The following is an 18,453-nucleotide window of genomic DNA, read 5'->3' on the forward strand; positions in this document are numbered from 1 at the left end:
AGAAATACAGAGTTTTTAGGTTTAAATAATAAACAAATCAGTTACAAAGCAAGTACAAATCTTCCACAGTCATATAAACAAGAAATGAGGCTACCTACTCACAATAAGTTAACGAAGCACATGCCTAAGCAGGAAAACAAACTTGAAATGCATACTTAGGGCAAACTTATGTCAAATCAAAACTCTAAGTATCAAAAAAGCACTTACATTTTCAGTTACACACACGCAGGAAATCAAAAGGAGTAAAAGTCAGTCCCCTGCACGGAACAGCCACATACAACAGAAATGGGAAGCTGTGGGCACAGGTGCAGCTAATAAAGCCTGAGGGGAGTCCTAATTGACTTGATTGGTTGGAGCTTAGGGCTAATAGGGAAATTAGTATGCTAGAGCAGTGATTCTCAAACCTGTCCTAGGGACCCCCAACCACTGCACATTTTGCATGTCACCCTCATCTAACACACCTGATTCAAGTCATCAGCTAATTAGTAGAGACTGCAAGAGTTGAATTGGGTGTTAGAGATGAGGGAGACATGCAAAATGTGCAGTGGTGGGGGGTCCCTAGGACAGGTTTGAGAACCACTGTGCGAGGAGTGTGGCACTTATTTTGAGGCTGCAACAAAACTCCTTAACAGCCGCCCCCAAATTTGTACTGCAAATTTGACAACTCAGGGGGTATCAGGTAGGGCCGGGAGAGGGATAAGGTGGGCAGCTGGTCTTGTGTATGTCCTGTCCTTGACTTGAACATCAGCTGTAACGATCGGCCCAATCGGTCGAGTTTACATGGCTTAATATTGGGGTCAGATTATACTGTGTGAGCAGCTATGAGTGTTTAAAAAGACGATACAGACAACCGAAATGAATAAATAAGGTATCTTTACAATAATCACAAGGAACTTAAAACAACACAATAAAACTAGAAAAACTTAGGCCGTTTAAAAGCAGGGAGTCCATTTTCACCATACCATAAAACAGTCCTTAAGAGTCCTAGTAACGTGCTGAAAGTCCCAATGTGAAAGTGTCCACCGGTGTATATACAAAGTCCACAGAAGTGTTGATCCAAGTGAAGTTGATGTGAAGTTAATGTGAAGCACTGGAAAGGTAAGTCCAAGAAATAACTCCTCAATCCAGCTTGTGGGTGATCACGTTTGTAATGAGCGGGGCTGATTGTTTGCCATGCTGCCTCCTTTATGCTGGCTTACTTCCTTGTTCCTGTCATGTGATCAGTCACATGACAGGCAGACCCATACACATTTAAAGACATACACACATTAAATAGATAAGAGGAATAAAATGGACTAAAACACATGTAAACCAATTAAAACTCTATTATACCTAAAATCATTGTAATAAATAGAGTGGTAAAACATGCATTTTATGTGACAGTGTTACACAGCAACCCTACAACTGCAATCTGTGCTGGGATGGAGGGAGGTGATTTTACCCACTGACCATTGGGATTGGGGAAGCTGAGGATCCAGAATTAGCACAACAGTGTTAGGTTGCAGGTTAGGATTGTCTGTGCGCCATTTCTGTCTGGACTGAAGAGAAGGGAGGTAATTTCTGAGGAAATAGGCCCAAAAATGGTCAGAGAGGATTTGACCATGCCGCCATTGACGGTGACTGTACAGCTCAGAGTCTGGATAGGTTACCAGAGGAAGAGAAGCATCATGCCGCCCCATCAACAGCAAGTTAGGGGTCACAGGGTCAGGATCAGCAATGTCAGATGATACGTAGCCTAAGGGCTTAGAATTTAGAATGGCTATCTTTGCATTATGGTAGTTCTCTGCTGATGGAGGTTTTGCCGCCCCATGAAGAGATGCAGCCATATAGTCAAGGAGATTTTGGAAGGTGACAAATTGACTAGGGTCAGGGATGGAAGGGCCTGGACTGATGGACACAGAACCACAGAAACTGGGCTTACGCAGCTCTACGGGGTCATCAGATTGCTCTATAGCAGGGCTAGTTGGCCACAGTTCAAAGGACTGAGACAGGAAGGCAGGTCCTTGGTTCCACCTGCAGGGCCTGCCAAGATCACACAGCAGCTTCCCTCTGGTTAGGTCATCCGCTGGGTTGTTCTGTGAATCAACTTAACGCCACTCCTGGCCTTTAGTGAGCTCCTGAATCTCAGCTATTCTGGTCCCAACAAAGACTTTATAACGGCAAGAGTCAGACGTGAGCCAATAGAGCACAGTGGTAGAGTCAGTCCACAGGATAGTCCTTCTGATGTGGAGGGTGAGCTCTGTCTGAAGGAGACTGAATAGCTGAGCTCCTGTGAGAGCAGCACATAATTCAAGTCGTGGAATTGATAGCCGTTTTTTGGGAGCAACGCGGGACCTCACCATGAGGAAGGAAACATTCACTTGCTGCTGATCATCTTCCATGCACATGTAGGAAACTGTGCCATAGGATTGCTCTGATGCATCACAGAAGATGTGAAGGTCATAGGTGGTTGAGGAGGAGTCCACTGACTGAGGTGTGAGGCAGCGAGGAAAGGTGATGGTGGAGAGGTTAGGAAGTTCCTTTTCCCATGAAAGCCAGGCTTCTTAAATATCATGGGGGAGATTTGGGTCATCCCATTCTCGTGCCTTTCCCCATAAGTGCTGGACAATGATTTTGGCCCTTGTCGTGTAAGGGAGGATGTAGCTGAGGGGATCGTATTGGCTAGCCAGAACTCTGTAAATGTGTCGCATAGTTGGAGTGTTAGATTCAAGGGCTCTGTGTCTGTATCTGAGGGTGTCTGTATGGCAGTTCCAGAGGAGGCCTAGAGTAGACTCTGAGGGATCAAGGGAACGATGGTGTGACAGCCAGAGCTCGGTTTGTTCTGACCTGGCTTCAGGAGGAAGGTCACAGATGACTTGAGGATCATTACTGGCCCATTGTCTGATTTCAAAGCCAGCACAGGAGAGGGTGGTGCGCAGACTGTGAAAGAGGTCTTTGGCTTCCTCTGGGCTGTGAAGACTTTGTAGACAGTTATCCACATAGAAGCAATTGTGTATGGAATGGTCAATACGCTTATCTGCCTGTGCATCTTCGATGATCCTTTGGAGGATGTAAATGGCACAGCAAGGGCTTGAGGTCGTGCCAAAGGGGAGAACTTGCCATTCATACACAGTTGGAGGAACTTTGCAGTCCAGGTCACGCCAGAGGAATCTAAGGAGAGGTTTATCCTGGGGTAACAGGCGCACCTGATGAAACATTGATTTGATGTCTCCACTGACTGCAGTCTTGTGCTGCCTAAAACGGAGCAGAACTCCAAGGAGGGAAGGCCCAAGGATTGGTCCAGAAACAACTGTGAGTTCAGGCACTGATTTTGATAGGAGAAGGAACGATCAAACACAATGCGGTCTTTACCATTGTGATGCACAATGTGATGGGGTATGTACCAGGACTCAGAGACATCTTCCACTTCAGATGAAGACAACTTCTTGACATACCCAGCATCAATTAGTTTCTGGATCTCTCTGGAATAGGTCTCTGCCTGTTGTGGGTTCCGAAAGAGTCGCTTTTCACAGCTGCGGAGACGGGACATAACTGCTTCCTTGGAGGCCTTCAGAGGGGGCCAGGGGTCCACACGGAGGAGAGGTGCTGCATAGCGTAGGATGCCATCAACAGGTGTTCGGATGGTTTGGGTCTCAAGCTGGTGCATTGCCTCGTGATCCTGTTTGGATCGAACCACAGCTTTCATGATTCTTGGAGGTAATGCATCTAGCTGCCATAACTTCTGTACATTGTGGTGTATGTCATCAGGCGGGCATTTAAATGAGATATAGTGAGAACAAGCAGAAGGAGAGCTAGCAAGATCTCTTGCAGGACCTTGCAGTGTCCAGCTGAGCAGAGTCTTGATTGCTACAGGGGCTCCAGGAGGGCCCAATTTCACTGGTTGTGTTGAGGTAATAAGGTGTGTTTGATCAGCCCCTAAGAGGAGTAGGGGTCTTACATTAAGCTGTTTGAGAGGAAGCTGACGGAGGTGAGAGTAACACCGCTGGAGGGATTTAACAGGGTGAGAATGTTCAGACAAGGACAGTTTGTCAGCAGTGAAAGCTTGACTGATGACATAGGATTTATTAGGATGTGCTTAAGGAATAAGGGTGAAGGACACAGTAGCTCCATTAAGAGTCTGGACATCCTGTCTCACAGTTCTCAGCTTTAGGCTCTCAGGTTTTCCTTCTAGCTGAAGTGTTTGAGCAGCAGGGCGCAGAAGGATTGTTCTTTCAGACCCATCATCCAGTATGGCATAAGTGTCTAAGGATCTGTCTCCATTGCGCAAGGTCACTTCAACTACTTTCAGTAGTACTTTATTGCAATCACTAGGGTGGTCGAGATATAGATTCTGCACTTGCCTCTGGTTGATGTTGCAAAGGATGTGTAGGTGTTTCCCGTTGCACTGGCTGCAGCGTCCTTTCAGGTCACATTGGTTTGCAAAGTGATCTCGTGCACATCGCCAACAACGTCTCTGTTCCTTGATAAAGTTGATTCTCTGGTCTTTGGTGAGTTGGAGAAAATCCCCACATTTACTGACATGATGTTTAGTAGAGTTACAGTAGGCGCACACTGGACAGCGTTCAGATGAGGCAGGGGGGAGAGGATGACTAACCTTAAGTGGGGCAACTTGGGCTTTAATGGAGGTCACAAGAGAGGAGGTTTTGGCACCATGGAGTATGGATGTACCTCTTAATGGTTGAGAAGTTGACGACTTCTAACGGAAAGGCTGACTGATAGGCTGAGGTGTTCTTTCTCTCCTAGGCTGACAGCGAGCTTCTTGTTGTAGCCAGTTGGAAAAATCCAGGAGGTTATAGGAAAGGGGGCCTGGTCTACTCAAACTCAAACATCTCTTAAACTGGCAGAACTGCTCATGGGGAAGCTTCTCTAAAAGCCGCTCAACATGTGAACCACAGGAAAGCTCAGAGAGGCCTTCAGGGCCCATGGACTGAATGAGGCCCACTAATGCCTGAAGTCTGAGGGCAAATTGGTCTAAGCCTCTACCATCACCTGTTCGAATAACAGGCATCTCCATTATAGCTCGGAGCTCCTTCAAAACAAGCTGTCTAGGTTGACCATAACGCTCATCTAAGGCCCGTATAGCTTGAGTGTAAGGATCTGGGGCATAAACATAAGCCAGTGCAAGTCTCTTTGCCTGATCTACCTTTAGATGATCCAACAGGATGTGGTATTTGTATTGTTCTGATTCTCTTGGATCTAACAAGTTGGATAGGGCCATCTTTAGCATCAGGTACTGGCTTTCATCTTCCCTTGTGAGATCAGGGAAAGAAGGACCTTCTACCCTCCTATAGTTTGACTGCTGGGGGCCAACAGGAGGAACTAGCTGGCTTAGAGGGCCAGCAGATATCAGGTGGTGGGGCTGCACATTGTATGCCGGCTGAGCAGGATGAGACATTACACCAGGTAAGGGTTGACTTGGCAGGGTATAGGCTGGATACATGGAGTTATACATGGCTGGTGCTTGAGATGTGGCAGGAAACTGGCCACAGCCAGGAGGATGCATGAGCTGCATGGACTGTGGCACAGGTTGAGGGGCACGGCTTACAGGAGGAGGAGAAGGAAGCTGCTGCTGAGGTGGAATAGTAAGGAGCCTATGGTCATCTGTAGTTTGACGGGCTTGTGATGATACAACTGGTTGAAGATTAAGTCTTTCAGGGCGAGGAGATGCTGAGCGAGATTGCGAGGAGTGGGTGCTGCTACTCCTCCCATGCATGCACTGCTGGATTAATCTGCCTTGATTTCTTATTTCTTCTATCAATTGCTGTAAGAGCACAGACTGGGTATCAGTGGTAGGAGCTATTGGAAGGGCACGTGGGTGTTCAGCCTCAGAGATTGGCACTCTCTCAGATGGAATGGTTGAGTGGGGATGTGGAATATCCTCCTGAGTGTCTCCCTCCGTGGGTAGTTCCGGCTCTTCTAGCTCTTCCCCAGACTCACCCTCTCTACTGGGTTGATAATGAGGACCAGTGCAAGACATATATGCAGGATAAGGAGGTTGTTGTTCTGGCGTTTCTGCTGTAGATAGGGACTGTGGATGATATTGCAAGATGAAATCATCATAATGTGCAGGGAACTGGGCTTGACGACGTGGGCGCTCATGTGGAGACAATGAGGGCAGGGAGTGACTAGACATATCCACTGATCATCAATGAGCTCCGGCTCAAAGGACCATGAAAAGGAGTAAGGAGGAGGAATGTTCAGGTAGCTAGCTTGAAGCCAGTGGGGCTGTTGGTAAGGACAGGTCCAGTCTAGTCACTCAGGTTCACAAGTTTATTGCACATCCAAGGGTATTGTATATTATATATGAGCGTGTGAGCGTGTGGTTTCTACAAATTGAAACAGAAATACAGAGTTTTTAGGTTTAAATAATAAACAAATCAGTTACAAAGCAAGTACAAATCTTCCACAGTCATATAAACAAGAAATGAGGCTACCTACTCACAATAAGTTAACTAAGCACATGCCTAAGCAGGAAAACAAACTTGAAATGCATACTTAGGGCAAACTTATGTCAAATCAATATATATATATCACAGAATAAAGCAGAAAATACAGTACCTATCAAAAGTATGGAAACATTAATTGTACAATTTAAATATGTCTTACGCGCAGCAGCACACAAATATTAAAAATAAAAGGATTACAATGTAAAAGATTATTATTGTGTGCATAAAGATAAAAATGCTTTGGTGGAATCTGGCTTTTCTGATGTATGGTCTGCTTGCTCACGAGCAGATCTGTTTCCTCACTAGAGAAGCGTTCAGTTCCCTTTCGATACTTCACTCGTACTGCGTATGGGGAAAAGTCTCCCTTTTTCCCCGTCACTGAAGCCTTTTTCAATAACGCAGTGTAACTGCATAGCCATTGGTTCACTCATGAGAAGTTGTTGAACCAATGACGGCGCGGCATAGCTGCGCGACCTATGGCAAGAAAGCGCGCGAATATTCCCGCCGAAAGGGGCGGGGTTTAGTGCTATATAAGCGGGCGTTTCGCCATAGGATTTCAGTCCTTTCTCCTTCAGCAACGACTACACATCTCTTCGCTGATCTCCGCGCTGAAGCCGAAGAAGCTCGCCGCCTGGAAGAAGCAGCTCTCGCCGCCGTTGAAGAGGCCCCGCAGCGGACCCAGCTGAGCCACCGGACTACGACAGCGCTAGCGCCCTCGTGGACTACTGCCCGCCCCTGCTTCCTGTCCCGACCGCCGTCTCAGCCGTCTCCTTCCGCCATCCGGCGCCCCCTCAGAGAGTGTTTCTCCTCGCGGTTCTTACCGCTCTAAGAGCACTTCCTAGCGGATTTGTCCGCTCTAAAAGAGCTTCCGCGGCCCAGCCCCTGCATGCCTCGCCCTCATTCTCATTCGGTGGATCAGATGAAGAGCCGCTAGATGAGTCCATGTCTCTCGCGGCCTCCGCTGGAGCCCATTGAACACGGCTCAAGCATGGACGCCGAACTTCTCCGCGTCCTCTCAAAAGCTGTGGAGGAGCTAGACCTGGATTGGGCTCCGCCGGAAGAGCCGTCACGTAGCCGCCTGGATGAGTGGTTCCTGCCGGGGAGACGCCAGGCCCCTCGCCAACGTGCTGCCCCGTTCTTCCCAGAGGTACACGAGGAGCTGACCAAGTCATGGCGCGCTCCCTACTCTGCCCGCCTGCACACCTCGCATCGTTCAGCCCTCACTACTGTGGACGGCGCTGAAGAGAAGGGCTACGAGCACCCGCCGCCCCTGGATGAAGCAGTGGCAGCTCATCTCTGTCCTCCCACAGCTGTGGGCTGGAAATCTAAGAGGGCCCTTCCTTCCAAGCCCTGCAGAACTACCTCCACCCTGGCTTCGCGAGCCTACGCATCTGCAGGCCAAGCTGCCTCGGCGCTCCACACTATGGCCATCTTCCAAGTGTTTCAAGCCAAGCTTCTCCGCTCTATGGACGAGTCCGGCTTTGACGCACCAGCGCCACTGACCTAGCCCTGCGAGCCACGAAGGCCACACCCCAGGCCATTGGAAGGTCCATGGCCAGCCTTGTGGTTTTGGAGCGCCACTTATGGCTCAACTTGACAGAGATCAAGGACGCGGATAAGATGGCCTTTTTAGATGCCTCTGTCTCGCCTTCCGGTCTCTTTGGGCCATCGGTAGAGGGTCTCAGGCAATGAGACACTTCTTGCCGAAACGCTCCAGCTCCACATCTGCTTCAAGCCGACCCAGGCCTGCGCCGGCTCAGCAGAGTAAGCCTGCCCCCCTGCCTCCCAGGCAGCACCGCCAAAGGAGCAATGCCAGCGCTCTCGCTCTGCCAGACGCTCCCTCCCGAGACGCCAGGGACCCCGGCCCAAGATTGCGCTGGACCCTGTGACGCCTAAGTCATCCTGATTTAAGAGGAAGGAAGAGGACGGGGGGAATGTCTTGCTGCGGCCTGACCACCCCCAAAGCCGCTTTGCGTAGTTTCCCCTCCGCCTCTTTCACATCCGGGCGTGGGAATGACGCTCAGTGTTACAAATGGACCCACAAATGTTGCGTCCACACAAACCGCCGTTTTCACGGCGAACACATTTTTACCTTTTCAAGAAAAGGGCAAATTTCCTCTTCCACTCCCCTCGGTGTACAGCCCCCCCTCAGGGGTCACCCCCTGGCTGTCAGCCGATGTCATTCAACCTCTTGCCACCTGGGTCAAGGCTTGGCGGGCCATCCCCGGGCTGTCAAAGTGGGTCCTAGGGATCATAAGTCAGGGCTACTCGCTCCAGTTCGCCCGAAGACCCCCACGCTTCGGCGGGGTGCTTCAAACTTCGGTGATTTCGGACAACGCTCATGTTCTCCGAACTGAAGTCTTGGCGCTGCTCAGGAAAGGGGCCACAGAAATAGTCTCTCCTCCAGAGAGCGAGTCAGGCTTTTACAGCCGCTACTTTCTGGTCCCCAAGAAAGATGGCGATCTCAGACCCATCTTAGATCTCAGGATCTTGAACCGCTCCCTCATGAGACCGAAGTTCAAGATGCTGACGCTGAAGCAGATCCTCGCACACATTTGTCACGAGGACTGGTTCTGCTCACTGGACCTGAAACATGCCTACTTTTACATCCAGATAGCCCCCCACCACAGGCGGTTCTTGAGATTCGCCTTCGAGGGTGTGGCTTACCAATACACGGTCCTACCCTTCGGGCTGTCCCTGGCTCCTCGCACTTTTACCAAGTGCAGGAATGCGTCTCTCTCCCCACTCAGACAGATGGGAATCCGCGTTCTGAATTATCTCGACGATTGGCTCATTCCGACGAATGGCTCATTCTGATTGGCTCAGTTATCTCGACGATTGGCTCACTCGCGAGCAGAGCTAGAACGTCACAGATCTGTGCTCCTCAGCCATCTAGAATGCCTGGGACTCAGGGTCAACCTATCCAAGAGCTCGCTGCTTCCCAGCCAACGCTTTCCGTTCCTGGGAGCAGTTTTCAACTCTGTCCGCATGACGGCAGTGGTCTCGCCAGAGCGCGCTCTGACCATTCAGCAGCTTGCGGCTTCCGTCACAAACAAAGCCTACCTTCCTCTGAAGACCTTCCAGAGGTTGTTAGGGCTGATGGCTTCCGCCTCCCCAGTTCTACAACTTGGCCTTCTTCGGATGCGGCCTCTGCAGTACTGGCGGCATGGCCGCTTCTGTCTCAAGGTCAATCAGGCCTGTCTATCAGCCCTGAAACCATGACTGAACCCCGAGTGGTTAAAACGTGGCGTACCCCTTCAGGCGGCTTCGCAAAGGACTCTCTGTGAGCCCTGCTTCCCTCGAATTCGGGCCCAACGACTCATCGTATTGAAACCCAGGCGTGGCTACATCCCCAAGGTGCTCAGGTCATCTCCCTCTCTGTGCTCCCTGTCTCGTCAGAAGAGCAAGAGCTGGAGTTGCTCTGCCCTGTTAGGGCATTGAGAACTTATTTAGAGCGATCACAGCCCTTCCGGCTATCAGATCAGCTCTTTGTTTGCTTTGGCGGCCGCACCAAAGGGTCTCCAGTCTCAAAGCAACGCCTCTCGCGTTGGATTGTCGACGCAATAGCTCTTTGTTACTCCTCCATGGGCTCAGAATGCCCTATAGGAGTTAGAGCTCACTCCACTAGAAATATGGCCTCTTTGTGGGCCTGGTCCAGTGGAGTTTCCATCAAAGACATCTGTGAGGCGGCCGGCTGGTCCTCACCGTCCACCTTTGTCAGATTCTACCAATTGGACGTCCCAAATTTGCAAGCTCGGGTCCTATCGGTGTGATGCAGCGGCCTCTTCGCGCCCCGCCTCTAACCGGTTGAGGAGGTATCTCCTCTTGTAGTGTAACTATGGGTTCGACGGCTTCGGCCTTCTCATTAGTTTCGTGGACCCCCCTAGGCGTCCCAAACTTGTCCAGTCGTTCCCCATACGCAGTACGAGTGAAGTATCGAAAGGGAATGTACTCGGTTACTAACGTAACCTCGGTTCCCTGAGATACGGAACAAGTACTGCGTTACTTGCCATGCCACGTGGCTGCGGCTTCAGGGTCGTCGCTTCAGTCGATATGGCCTGAAATCCTATGGCGAAACGCCCGCTTATATAGCACTAAACCCCGCCCCTTTCGGCGGGAATATTCGCACGCTTTCTCGCCATAGGTCGCACAGCTATGCCGCGCCGTCATTGGTTCAACAACTTCTCATGAGTGAACCAATGGCGATTGTTGGTAAAGGCTATTTACACTGACTCCACCCACCAATGTCTCATCAGAAAATCAAATACAAATTCAAACAAGTACCCATCATTTATGATATGTTTAGTTTCAAGTTTGCCATGATAGAAAATGGAAAGCTTTTTCTGCCATGATAGGCTTTTCTGATTGCCATTATTATTATTATGATTCTGTACTTTAATTCCATCAGTCAATTCACCATTGGCCTTCTTAGTGTCAGAACATTCTTTAGGCTCCTTATTTGCATATGCATGTGCACACATAACCACAAGTAAGGTCTATGACATTTCTGTTGTCCATCAACTAACAATATCTTTTCAACTGCTGCATCTTTTTTTAAATTCTTAACACTTGAGTTATTTTTAATTCTTCCTGATCTACAGTATTTTAAATTTAATCACTTGATATTAACACTAAATGAAAAGAATGATGCCTCACATTCTAAACTGAAAGATGGCTACAGAAAGGATTACACACAAGGTAAATACAGATGAACTCAAATATGAAGCAATAAATCATTTTAAAGCTTTGCTAATCCAAATAGACAGTAACAAAACCTAAAGCCTTATCAATCAAGAGTTGCTTTCTAGATTGATAGTCTGGGTTGACGAATGTCCGCACATTGGGCCGGGCATCCAAATTGCTCCGTATCATCTCTTCATAAACTTAGTCTGAGGGTACATTTATTTCGTTGTGCACTTTAGATCGGTGTAGCTTGTTTTGATGCATTCTAAAAGGTTATAGAGAGGAAGAAAACATGACCACAACTGCAAAGGAAGGTTATGGTATGTGCACTTTAGACCATGTGCTAAGATTGTTAAAATAGGGCCCTAAGTGTAAATAGCCTGTCTTGTCGGTAAAGACTATTTACACTAACTCTGCCCACCAATGTCTGGTTGGGCTACAAGATTAAAAAAGATGCATGTTATTCAAAGTCTGTAGTATGGCACGTAGAAGTAGCTTTTGACGTGATCGACCTGATTTCGAATCCTCATTTTGCCAAACTCGTTTTTCTCCCTTTTCCCATCACATATCAGATCATAAAGGCATTTATTTTCGCTAAAAATGAAGAAAATATTTGAAAAGTGGAAATAAAGTGCCTAACAAGTATTTAATAATAAAATATTTATTGGGTATGGGTTAGGGGTAGGTGTAAGGAGGGTTTCATTGTCCCAATAAGGCGGCATCCATTTCATAATGTAATTTATATAATCATTTACACTCTGTGTTATTATTGCATCCTGTTAATGTACAACAATACTGAGGTACAGATAGTATCTGCCACTATTTATAAGAATAAATGGCAACTAACAACTATTTGCACTTATTGCAAAGAACTGCTACTTTTATATACTGTAAATAGAATATATCGCTATTTTCACTTTACAAATAGCCGCTGCCTTATTTTATGTTAAGAGCTCTCTTAACGAGAGAGACCTTTGCATGTATAGCTAATGTGCAACAATTTGCATGTTAAAATAAGCATTTTAACATGCAGACATGACACAAGATTTACAAAAACCTTTAGCATTTACCTAAAAGGCATATATGTGCAAGAGAGAAAGAGAGCTGGAAATTTATCTTTGTGCAGAGCAGAATTTTGTACCACAGTTGGTGTTTTCTAATGTCATTCTGAAAGTTCCTGAATTAATTTGTTGGTAATGTACTGTAAAACATTTGGGGTATAATAAATGGAATTGGTAAAATTGGTTTAAAATAATTTTGACAGTTGTTTAATGTTTTTGTTGTATTGTTGCTTTTTTTTACAATGTTAAGGCCTGCAATACAGTATTATGAACAACAATGTACTAAAATAATACAATACATTCAAATGCAACCATGCTGAACTATGAGTAAAACATCACACATTACTTGATCACTTTTACTACAATAAAAGTGTTTATATTTAAAACTATAATAACATTGTTAGTTGACACAAGAAACAGGTCGGTGTAGCTTTGTTTTGATGCATTCTAAAAGGTTATAGAGAGGAAGAAAACATGACCACAACTGCAAAGGAAGGTAATTGGTTAAGAGTGTAAACCCAAGTGGAGAAATGAACATCAGAAAGTCAAATACAAACTCAAACAAGTACCCATCATTTATGATATGTTTAGTTTCAAGTTTTCCATGATAGGCTTTTCTGATTGCCATTATTATGAACAGAGGAGTGAAATATGATTCTGTACTTTAATTCCATCAGTCAATTCACCATTGGCCTACTTAGTGTCAGACTGAAACTAACAGGTACTTTACAACATTCTTTATGCTCCTTTGCACATGCATGTGCACACATAACCACAAGTAAGGTCTTTGACATTTCTGTTGTCCATCAACTAACAATATCTTTTCAACTGCTGCATCTTTTTTAAATTCTTAACACTTGAACTATTTTTAATTCTTCCTGATCTACAGTATTTTAAATGTAATCACTTGATATTAACACTAAATGAAAAGAATGATGCATCACATTCTAACCTGAAAGATGGCTACAGAAACAATGATTACACACAAGGTAAATACAGATGAACTCAAAGATGAAGCAATAAATCATTTTAAAGCTTTGCTAATCCAAATAGACAGTAAGAAAACCTAAAGCCTTATCAATCAGGAGTATTTATCGAAGTTGCTTGCTAGATTGATAGTCCGGGTTGACGAATGTCCGCACATTGGGCCTGGCGTCCAAATTGCTCCGTTTCATCTCTTCATAAACTGAGTCTGAGGGTACATTTGATGGCTTTTGTTTCTTCTTCCCAGAACAGCCCTTCACATGAAAATGATAAAAAGAGGTGACTCATTTAAAAATTAAAAAAAAAAAAAAAAAAGTCAAACATAAAGGAGTCTTCCAATGTTCTTGAGCTATATTATCCAAATATTTTGCCAGCTTTTAAACTGACTGTGAGAAAACTATGTACCAGTAAAACATGATCATTTAAAACAGTTTAGTTCTCAACCCTGTTGCTAAAGCCTCCCAACACTGTCCGTTTTGAATGTCTCCTTTGTCTGACACAGCTATTTAAGGTCTTGGAATGTTTATTAATTAGCTGATGACCTGTATCAGGTATGTTTGTTTAGGGAGACATTCAAAATGTGTGATGTTAAAGGAGCTCCAGGACAAGGGCATTGCAGAGAAACAGATAAACAGGACGCTTGCCAAGTTTGTTCACAAGAATCTTGTCACTTGCTTGTGGTGTGCAACTTTTACGGCAAATACCACAAAAGATAATATGTGTCATTGACCAATCACACATAACATTTAACTTTTTTTTTTTTCTGGTGGTCAAAAAGCACCATGTGAATCTGTTGCTGATTTTCTTCTTAAATGAAGATAAGAAGATAATAAAGACCTACATGTTATTTTATTTAGTTCTTTTTATTATTTTATTAGCTTCTTTTTCATGCAATTTAATATTTATACATTGATATATACTGATGAGCCTAATCATTATGACTAGTCACAGTTGAAGAGAATATTGTTGATCATCTCCTAACAAGGCCACATATTAAGGACAGGGTAGATTAGATTGTAAGCAAACAATCAGTTCTCGTAATTGTTCAACGTTTTGAAAGCAAGAGAAATGTGCAGAGGAATAAAGTTCTGAGCAGCTTTGGGAAGGGCCAAAGTGTTATGGCAAGGCAACTGAGTCAAGAGTATCTCTAATACGGCAAGGCTTGTGAGTCACTAATGGTCAGTAATGAGAATTTACCAACAGTGGCCTGGGACTCTCAGGAAGACTCAGTTATAAGTTATATGTATTAATCTTTCACTTTTGCATTTGATGAGCCAATATTAAACAAAAGGTTAGTGCTTTAGACTATCATTTCCATAATTAATTTTTCAACTTCTTATTTTCAATCGAGTTTTGTATACTGTAGAGCTTAATGATCTGAATCAGGGGCCGTATTCACAAAACATTTTATCTTACCACTAAGAGTTCTCCTAAATAGCAGTAAAAGTTTTTAGCTAAGAGTTTTCTCTTAAAACATATTCACAAAGCTGCTGAGACAAACTTTTACCAAGGAATAGACTGAATCCTTAAGCTAAGAGTAAGGGTGGGGTTGACCTCGTTGCTATGGAGTATACACTCAGTGATTGGCTGATGGGAGAGGATTCAGCAATTTAATCAGAGAAATATTGTAGAATGAGATGTCATGTTTCCATATTAAAATAAAGGTTTTAAAATACAAATGTTGCCTTATTCAAATAAATATTTTTTATAAAAATGTTGCCATAGTCAAAATAAAACGTTGCCATATTGTTGCCATAAAGGTTTTAGAATGAAGGATAAGTGTCACTAATTAAATTAGTATATACAGGTAATTGTCCACTTCTTGGATGTCTGCATCTCAAGATATTGTAGAATTCAAGCGACAAATTATGTTTTATAAACATAGTTTCGGGAGAAATACATTCGAACAGTTTTTCTAATCAGCTCGTGAGGATGAATTTATACACAGAAGAGAGCCGACTCGCCTATGGTTACTTCAACAGTTTTCTGCATCCCTCCGCCACCCCACTCTTCACTCTCGGCTGGGGATACGGAGATAACTTTGGGTTTGGGCTAAATTCTAAGCTCGGAGCCCTCAATCCCCTTGGACAGCACACCAAATACGCTTATTATATATATATTTTATTTTTTTTATTTTTTTTTACTCTATTCAATCATTTGTAAGTGTGAACTCATGAAAACCATTGCCACAGGTAATCAGACAATATTTATTTATTTGTTAAATTTTTTTTTTTTTTTTTTTTTTTTTTTTTTTGCGTCTCATCATAGATGCAAATCTATAAATAAAAATATTGCATTTATGAAGAAAAGGTTCAGCACCCAAGGCTCTATCACTATTGCCTCAATGGTGTACAGTGTCTTTGGGTGGATTAGGACTGTTTGTGATTTGGTCTTAGTGACTTAGGAGTCCTCTTGATTACTCCTAACATTTCACAGACTTAGAAGCTAGTTTTAGCGCTAAAATGCTTTGTGAAATAATCTTAGAGCAAAAATTCAGGACTCCTAAAATTAGGACTGACACGCCTATTATTTTTAATAGTTTCTCCTAAATTAGCATGTTAGGAGCTACTTTTAGCCTTAAGATGTTTTGTGAATACGGCCCCAGGTGTGTTAAATGAAGAAGACACAAAATGTGCAGAGAGGTGGGTCCGCAGGCCCATAGTTGAGAACCGATTGTGCACGGTGTATTGCGGAGAATTGCAAAAGAATTACACAGCAGCAGATTTTCAACAACAAATCAAACCACAAAAAGCATCAATGAAAGGTCATTGTCATATGTCACAGAGTGTTCTCACATGACAGCATACCTCAGTAATGCACTTCAGATAGATGCATATTGTCTATAAATTTAGTTTTTGCGTTTAATTTGTGCTTTTAACTGAACAACATATGTCATAATTTTATACTTGCCTTCCGAATAATATAGATGATACCAAGGATCCACAGGAACCCGGCAACGACAGCACACAAAATGATCATCATATGAGGAGTGCTCACAAGATGCTCTTGTGAGCACTCGTTTGGGCACTCTTTTGGGCACTCTTTTTCTTTTTCTTCTTTTCAATGAAAGAATAAAAAAAAAATATGGCCAGAGAATTATGTTATACTCTATACTTTTTTTCCATACAGTATTAATCAGAAAGTGATTGTACTTTACAATTTCTACATCTGAATAGAATCTTTCCATTCACACTGTTTACATTCTAAACATGCAGTACATCCACATAGACCACAAAAAAAAATCATGTTTTATAATACAATTATTTTCATGAAATGTAAGATACACTTACCTATCCATAACCAAGTGTACATGCCCAAAGTAGTTTTTTCTTCCAAATTAAATTCACACCAGTAAAACCCACTGTCTTCGGCAGTTACATTTAAGAGGGTGACAGTAAGGTTGGGAAGTTCTCCAGTTACACTGACTTTGGATTCATTCATTGTTTTATAGGTAAGATGCTTTGTTTTGTAGAAGTAGAAGATTTCCTGTTGTTTACTTGCTTCTTTTTGTTTGTACATGTACACTCCATCCTGAGGTGTTTTATCAGCAGAGCACTCGATGATGATATCACGCCCAGAACCTTTGATTACTGTTTGAAAAAAGCAACTATTGAGACATTTTTGCAAATACCTAAATGCACTAATGAATTTGCAAAGCTATCTAGTTTATACTTTGTCTTTTCTTATCTGTGTTCTACTGGAGGGTCTGACATAGCAATATAATCCAAAGTAATTTTTCAGTTTTAAATTGGAAAACAAAATGTATTGAACATATTCATACCTTGCACCGATGTAGCTGCCCATGACATGCTTCTTATACAAATACTGATCAGTAGAAAACTGTATCTCAGAACATACAGCATCTTCGCAGCTCCGTGACTGTGAGTTTCTGTTCGATATCATCAAGTGGAAGTAGTGGTCACAGCTCAAAGTCTTTTTTTTCTAAAGGAAGCTAACATCTGCATAGTACGTCAGCCTGAAAGCTAAGGAACTATATATCATAGGCTTACATAATAATACATATTAAACCTAAACATGTCTTTATTGATAACAATAGCTATCAGAGTATATACACTGCCCACTGCCCTGTTTGAATTTAAATATGAAAGACCTCTTAATAGAAATAACATTTATTTCCATCAAGAGGTGCATCAATTTTTGGTCAAGATCTTGTATTGACAATGCAAGTCAAGGACTCTGAAGTCTACTCGAGCACATCCCAAAGAATTTCAATGAATTTAAGGTCTGGATCCAGAGGTGGCAATTCATATGTGAAAAATTTATGCTCCCTCCTAACCATTCTTTCACAATTTGAGCCTGACGAATCTTAATATTGTCATCCTGGAATGTGTCTTCCTACATGAGTGTTTAAGAAAAGCTACTTTTTAAGAAAAGCTACACACCCTAACAATTAGGGTTAGAGGAACAGTTGCCAAACATATAACATGCTAGAAACATAATCACTGCAATAATGATCAAGTCATATGCTCTTAAGCATTTCCCTATTTTCCCTATTTTACATTTACATGTTTCTCAGTCGATTTGACACATTTCTCCAAACTCAGGTCACTGTTCTCAAAACAGAAAACAGTAATCTGAACACTTTGTAGTTGTCCTAAACAGGCTGTAAATTTTCCTTAATTTCATGCAAATTACAAATCACATGCATCATTTTCTTAAAACAGTGCATACAATTCCCAAATCTTTTCACAGTAGCTCAAACAGCCAACCAAAACTTTAATATATCAGGCAAAAACAATTGCAGCTCTATGGTTTGACAATAATAATAATAATAAATATAGCTGCAAGCAGCAATTCGGGGCCAAGCCCCAGAAGGGGCAGTAGCACAATACGGAGCAGGAAGAGCAAAAACAGCAGAAATTGAATGTACATGCTAAACAGCTCGTTCAGAAGGACAGGTGGAAATGAAATGAAAATTAATAGAAGTTCAGAGAATGAACACGGAATGAACTAAAAACACTTGTATCTCATTCAAGAGGAATAAAGATTAGTACAATGCTTATTTGGATAAAAAAGGTATCAAAATGACTCATTACACACAATTGTATAAAGGCACCCCACACAGGATTCGAACCCACAACCTCCAGGTCCAATGTCCATTTCTTTGAACTGAAACTTCTCATGTACCTTCAGGACACTCTGATGGTCATATGTACCAAATTTTGTGATGATATGTCAAATTGTTTAAAAGTTATTGCAATTTATGACAAAATTCAAAATGGCGGACACGTGGTTCATCCGATGTTGACGAATTCGAT

The 18,453-nt window shown here is 43.5% G+C and overlaps 1 protein-coding gene across 2 annotated transcripts; it reads right to left on the bottom strand.

Moving 5' to 3' along the window:
• Positions 1–11,297: 11,297 nt before the first annotated feature.
• LOC137011184 (uncharacterized) lies at positions 11,298–17,091 on the bottom strand. Of its 2 annotated transcripts, none has more exons than XM_067373849.1 (4): positions 16,956–17,091; positions 16,465–16,764; positions 16,085–16,227; positions 11,298–13,428 (listed from the first exon to the last, which is right to left on the bottom strand). In XM_067373849.1, the coding sequence occupies exons 1-4, from the start codon at positions 17,035–17,037 to the stop codon at positions 13,282–13,284; spliced, it is 672 nt and encodes a 223-aa protein (XP_067229950.1). In that variant the 5' UTR covers positions 17,038–17,091; the 3' UTR covers positions 11,298–13,281. The 2 variants fall into 2 exon arrangements, with proteins under 2 accessions (XP_067229950.1, XP_067229949.1); XM_067373848.1 differs by having other exon boundaries at positions 11,299–13,428; positions 16,085–16,230.
• Positions 17,092–18,453: the final 1,362 nt, after the last annotated feature.

The sequence above is a fragment of the Chanodichthys erythropterus genome, chromosome 21 (assembly GCF_024489055.1).
Source record: "Chanodichthys erythropterus isolate Z2021 chromosome 21, ASM2448905v1, whole genome shotgun sequence".
Classification (NCBI taxonomy): Eukaryota; Metazoa; Chordata; class Actinopteri; order Cypriniformes; family Xenocyprididae; genus Chanodichthys; species Chanodichthys erythropterus.

Bases quoted from the DNA above. Each gene is read 5' to 3' on its own strand.
- LOC137011184 (XM_067373848.1), bottom strand. From the start codon at position 17,037: ATGCTGTATGTTCTGAGATACAGTTTTCTACTGATCAGTATTTGTATA. The intron at 16,231-16,464 runs GTAAGTGTATCT...TTCATTGAAAAG, and splicing joins GTACACTTGGTTATGGATAG to AAGAAAAAGAAAAAGAGTGC. The intron at 13,429-16,084 runs GCAAGTATAAAA...TTTCATGTGAAG, and splicing joins TCATCTATATTATTCGGAAG to GGCTGTTCTGGGAAGAAGAA.